Here is a 5,220-nt window from a genome sequence, read left to right as displayed (position 1 = left end):
TGTGTCCTTGGGACACACACACACACACACACACACACACACACACACACACACACACACACACACACACACATTGACTAACACATTGTCTCATCTCCTCAGGTATACAACTATCACACCAAGCCCCGCACCACCTGTGTTTTCTCCCCTGTCCTCCAGGACTCGCGTGCTTTACTCACACATCCAGGCTTTATAGACTGGACACAGAACTGCATGTTTCAGGGTGAGTTTAGTTTGAGTAGAGGTTTTACGGCGCTCGCAACTGCATTATGTCATATGAGCGCCAACGGGTGGATGTCAACAGAGAAGTCCTTACAGGGAATCAGACTTACTCTGCTCACCTCTCTAGCTTCAACAGCACAAAGCCTGCTTCGACTAACAAGGCACCCCGGAATTAGCGGGTCACAAGAGTGTGACAAACATACAAAAGAAATAGAGGAAAATGACGATAGTAAGAATTAGCAAAGAAAAAGCAGCAGTTCCCTGTTGTAGTTCAGACATAGTTATGAGCATGACACTGTTAGATCAGCCCATTTACAATTCTACAGTGCATTAGAACGAGAAATGTCCCCCACCCCCTTTGGGAATGGCCTACAGACATTTCAGTCAGTGGCACCGCCCCGGAGGATGTTTCAGGGTGAGTCACACACGTCTCCATAACACACTGCATAATATATTATTATGTTTACACACATCTTCACAACACACTACACGTATGTGTATACACACATCTTCACAACACATTTATTATGTTTTTACACGTCTTCACAATAACACACTACACATTTGTGTTTCAGGATGAGCGACACACTTTTTCACAACACACTGCACATACAATTATGTATTTCAGGGTGAGTTTGACGCATCTTCGCAACACACGCATACGTTTCAGGGTGAGTGACACACCACATCTTCACAAAACACATTGTGTGCGTTTCAGGGGAGTAGCACACATTATGTCTATTTCAGGATGAGTAACACACACTTTTAGAAAACGAATAATGTATATTTCAGGATGAGTGACACATATCTTCATAACACACTGCATATAATATGTTTCGGGATGAGTAACACGCTTTTTACAACACATTGCACATACAATATCTTTCTCAATAAGTAACACACACCTTCAGAACAAACGTTAGGTATGTTTCAGGGTCAATTACACAAATCTTCAAAACACACTACACGTATATTATGTTTCAAGGTGAGTGACATAATATCAGCACAACACACGTGTATGTTTCAGGGTAGTCGCACAAATCTTCACTACACATTAAAATACCCCAGTATTAGTTTCAATAAGAGTTTTACACACTTCCCGCACAGTAAGGTCATACAAGTGTCGAACGTTAGAGGGCGCGCTCAAATGGTCTTACACACGTGCAAGCGCCGTAAAACTCTTACTAAACTAAACTAGAAGATTAGAGTTGTTACAAATAATAATAAATAGCACTTGTATTGTAAGGTGCATACCCCCAATCAACAGCAAGCTCTATGCGCTTTACACTATATTATTATCCCAGCAGACAACAGTACACTCAGAAAACATTCTCAGTTTACCGGACGCATACAGATTCAGTGCAAGCAGCTGATTAACAAGCTGACGACGACGGCAACAATAGAGACTGCTACTGTCACTTCCACACCAAGAGCAACAAGAACAACAACAACAAGAACAACAACAACAACAACCACCACAACATCACTACCACCACCACCACCAACAACAACAACAACGACTGTAGCCCTTACCACAACAACAAATCAGGCCTTAATGTAACGATTAGTTATACATTAGGGATAGAATTTACTTTAAACATGAACACTCTTGGCATTGGGGTTATTGTTGAGGTCTGTGTTTAGCGAAGGGGGTGTCGTTTTCCTTGTTCACATCCTGTCCCATGCTGCACCTGTCCCCAAAACAAGAGAACTTCTTTTCTTTGTGCTTCTCCTTCCCAGCGACACCGACAGAACTGGGCGAGACGATTGTTTCACTGAGTCGGGAGCACGGAAGCCGTGACGTCATGCCTATTAGGCACGTGTGTACCTGCATGATTGCTCAGCCTGGTGACGTAGAACTCAGGTCAGGAAAGTTTGTTTTTCGTTGTTTATGTTTGTATCGTTGAGTTTCGGCTGTCTGTTTACTTGCTTGTTGGTTTGTTTTGTTTTGTTTTTTAATGTTGTTTCATTTGTAATTAGATTTTTGTGAGAGGTGGGGAGATTTTTATAAGGGCGAGGATATCAAAGTTTGCAGATGCAAAAGCCTGCCTCCGCTTAGTGTAAGTGACTGCCAAGAAATAAGAAAAATCACGGACATTGCTGGACGTTCATTGTCCTGTTTGAGAGTCCAAGTTCACGCGAGACTGGAGTCGAGAGAACGTCTGGTCAACTTATAGTCAGCGTTTGACAAGGTGTTTGACGGAAATTGCCAACAATAAATGATGTTGGTAACATTTATGGATACCATATAGGCAGGACTGACTGCTACATTGTTATACCTCTACAAATAATCCGAAGGGTCTTGAACATTTAGCTCTCACTGGAAAAATGGAAGGCGAAAGCGACAGAGGGAGACCAGGAAGGATGTTGGGAACAGACCAAAAGATAATAATAATTATTATAATGAAAACTAAGAAAAAAAACCCAACAGTAATAACAATGATAAAACAACAACAACAACAACAACAACAACAACAACAACAACAACAATAACAACAACAATAACAACAACATCATCAACAACAACAACAATAATAATAGAAATGAGGAGCGAACCGTAGTGTCGGTTTTTGATCTGCCACTTGACCTGAAAAAGAAAAAGAAAAAGACAGTCGTGTCGTTGTCGTTATGTTTTGTTACGTTATGTTTTGTATTGTATTGTATTGTATTATTTTGTTGTTGTTGCTGTTTTTCTTCTATTGTTTGTATATTTCTTTTTCTTTTTCTTTTTTTTTTTTTGCTTTAGTTTTTTTTTGCTGTGAATTTGTTCTGCTTTTTTTTATTGTTTCGTTTGTTGTTTTTTTTCTGGAAAGAGGTGAGGTGGGGTGGGTATGTGTATGTGTGTACATGCGTGCATGGGGGAGAAAAAAAAGGAAGGGAGGATGCTTTGGGCTCTATAGATCTAGCTGTGACGTACATTCTTCATCCTGGCACAAGGCCAACCCCAGAAGATGTGACAGTGAGAAGACTGACCAGTTCTGACGCGGCCTTTGTATCGGAGAACTGGACTCACAGACGAGCAGGAAGTGACGATTACGTCAGAGAACTCGTTCAACGTTTCCCCTCTGTTGGGGTGTTTGACAGGTGAGCCCAGGGTGGAAAAGTGTTATTTGTGAGTGGTTGACGGGTGCTCTGGTGTGGTTTGCTCCTTCTTTCCTATCAAACATCTATCGTCCTGATCTCCCCTTTTTCTTTTTTATGTTTATTACTCTCTTGCAACACCTCTAATCTTCGGACGCTCATATGACCTTATGCAGTTTCGAGCCCCGTAAACCCTCTACTAAAGCTAAAAGTGTAATTATGAATTTATGTCTTCACGCTCATAAGATGAATATCTAAGTCGTTTTTGGCCGGTTTGGAGGGGTTCACTTTGTTCTGAAATGAAGAGCAGGGACAGCTTGGTAATATCGTTCACTTTAACAAAAGAATAAGCCCAATATAAAATCAATTGAGAGCACCAAATTCAGGCGTTTCCCGCAGTTACTTGTTTGAAAGAAACAATTTTTTTCCTGTTTTTTTTTTCAAAACGGCTAAAAATGTCTTAGGCATTTATTATCTTAACACATTAACGATATACTGAAATTCACAAACATAGTATGTATACAATATCTAAGAATACAGAGGATGGGTGGTTGGCGTGTGCTCTGGTGTGGTTTGCTCCTTCTTTCCCATCGAACATCTATAATTCTTATCTCCCCTTCTTCTTTTTATGTTTGTTACTCTCTTGTAACCCCTCTAATCTTCTGGCGCTCATATGACCTTATGCAGTTGCGAGCGCCGTAAAACCTCTACTAAAACTAAAAACTAAGAATACAGAGGATGACATTTCATACAGAGATAGTGCTGGTCGCTGTCATAGATTACGTACACAATATCTAGGAACACGGAGAATGTAATGGTTGGAAAATAAATCAACATAAGCATAAACAAGAGCATCTATCTATATATCTATCTACCCATCCATCTACCCATCTACCCACCCATCCACCCATCCATCTACTCATCCATCCCTCCATCTACCCATCCATCCCTCCCTCCATCCATCCATCCATCTACCCATTCATCTACCCACCTCTCCACCCATCCCTCCCTCTATCCATCCATCCATCCATCCACACATCCACCAATCCCTCCATCCATCCACCCATCCCCCCATCCATCGATCGATCGATCCATCCATCCATCCATCCATCCATCCATCCATCCATCCACCCATCCACCAATCCCTCCATCCATCCACCCATCCCTCCATCCGTCCATCCATCGATCGATCCGTCCATCCATCCATCCATCCATCCATCCATCCATCCATCCATCCATCCATCCATCCATCCATCCATCCATTTTCAAAACCGGCGTCTGTGGTGTAATGGTCAGTAAGTGCTTCGCCCCACATGCAGAAGAACCGATTTCGATTCTCGTGTGGGGAACGATTTAATCGAGTATCTCGATCTTTTTGTTGGGTGTTGTCTCTCTTTTAGCCTGGCTTGACTCTAACAGGCAGGATCGAAGCGGCTCTCTTAAATGATCAAGAATGTGTCCATAGCGGCGTGAAACATCCTGCATTTAGAATTTTAAAAAACCAAACCAAATTAAAAACCATAATTTAAAAATGAAAAGAAACCACAAAAGGTGCAAGCTATAATTTTTGTCGTTTTTAAAGAATCTGTAATAATACTACCGGTAAAAATTCTACTTTCGAAGTGGATTCATCATCAGGGCCTTTCTCACCCTGCATCAGGGTAAAGGCCACGGACAAACGCTTTCCACCTTTCTATATCCTGGGCTAGCCACTTGATGTTATTCCATGCCTTCCCACTTTTCTGTACGTCACGTTCTGTATTCTTCTCCAGGTTCAAAGCAGATTAGTTCTGTTAAACATTAATTCTTTGCCTCTAAAGACTTCAACTGAAGAAGCTCATAATATATGCCCCGTCCGAATTTAAAACAATATCATTGTACTAAAGTGATATCCAAAAAAGTAAAATTATATATATA

At 41.3% G+C, this 5,220-nt stretch overlaps 1 protein-coding gene across 1 annotated transcript; it reads left to right on the top strand.

Moving 5' to 3' along the window:
• Nucleotides 1–102: 102 nt before the first annotated feature.
• Nucleotides 103–3,306, top strand: LOC101854005 (the record flags this gene model as incomplete). The annotated part of the gene is given in 3 exon segments (XM_013079717.2): nucleotides 103–223; nucleotides 1,963–2,086; nucleotides 3,160–3,306. Coding segments are annotated over 3 exon segments (392 nt in total), but the record flags the coding sequence as incomplete, so codon positions are not given.
• Nucleotides 3,307–5,220: the final 1,914 nt, after the last annotated feature.

The sequence above is a fragment of the Aplysia californica genome, unplaced genomic scaffold (assembly GCF_000002075.1).
Source record: "Aplysia californica isolate F4 #8 unplaced genomic scaffold, AplCal3.0 scaffold00061, whole genome shotgun sequence".
In the NCBI taxonomy this organism is placed as follows: domain Eukaryota; kingdom Metazoa; phylum Mollusca; class Gastropoda; order Aplysiida; family Aplysiidae; genus Aplysia; species Aplysia californica.
Note: the sequence above shows the minus strand (reverse complement) of the source record. Positions and strands in the feature narration are given on the sequence as shown.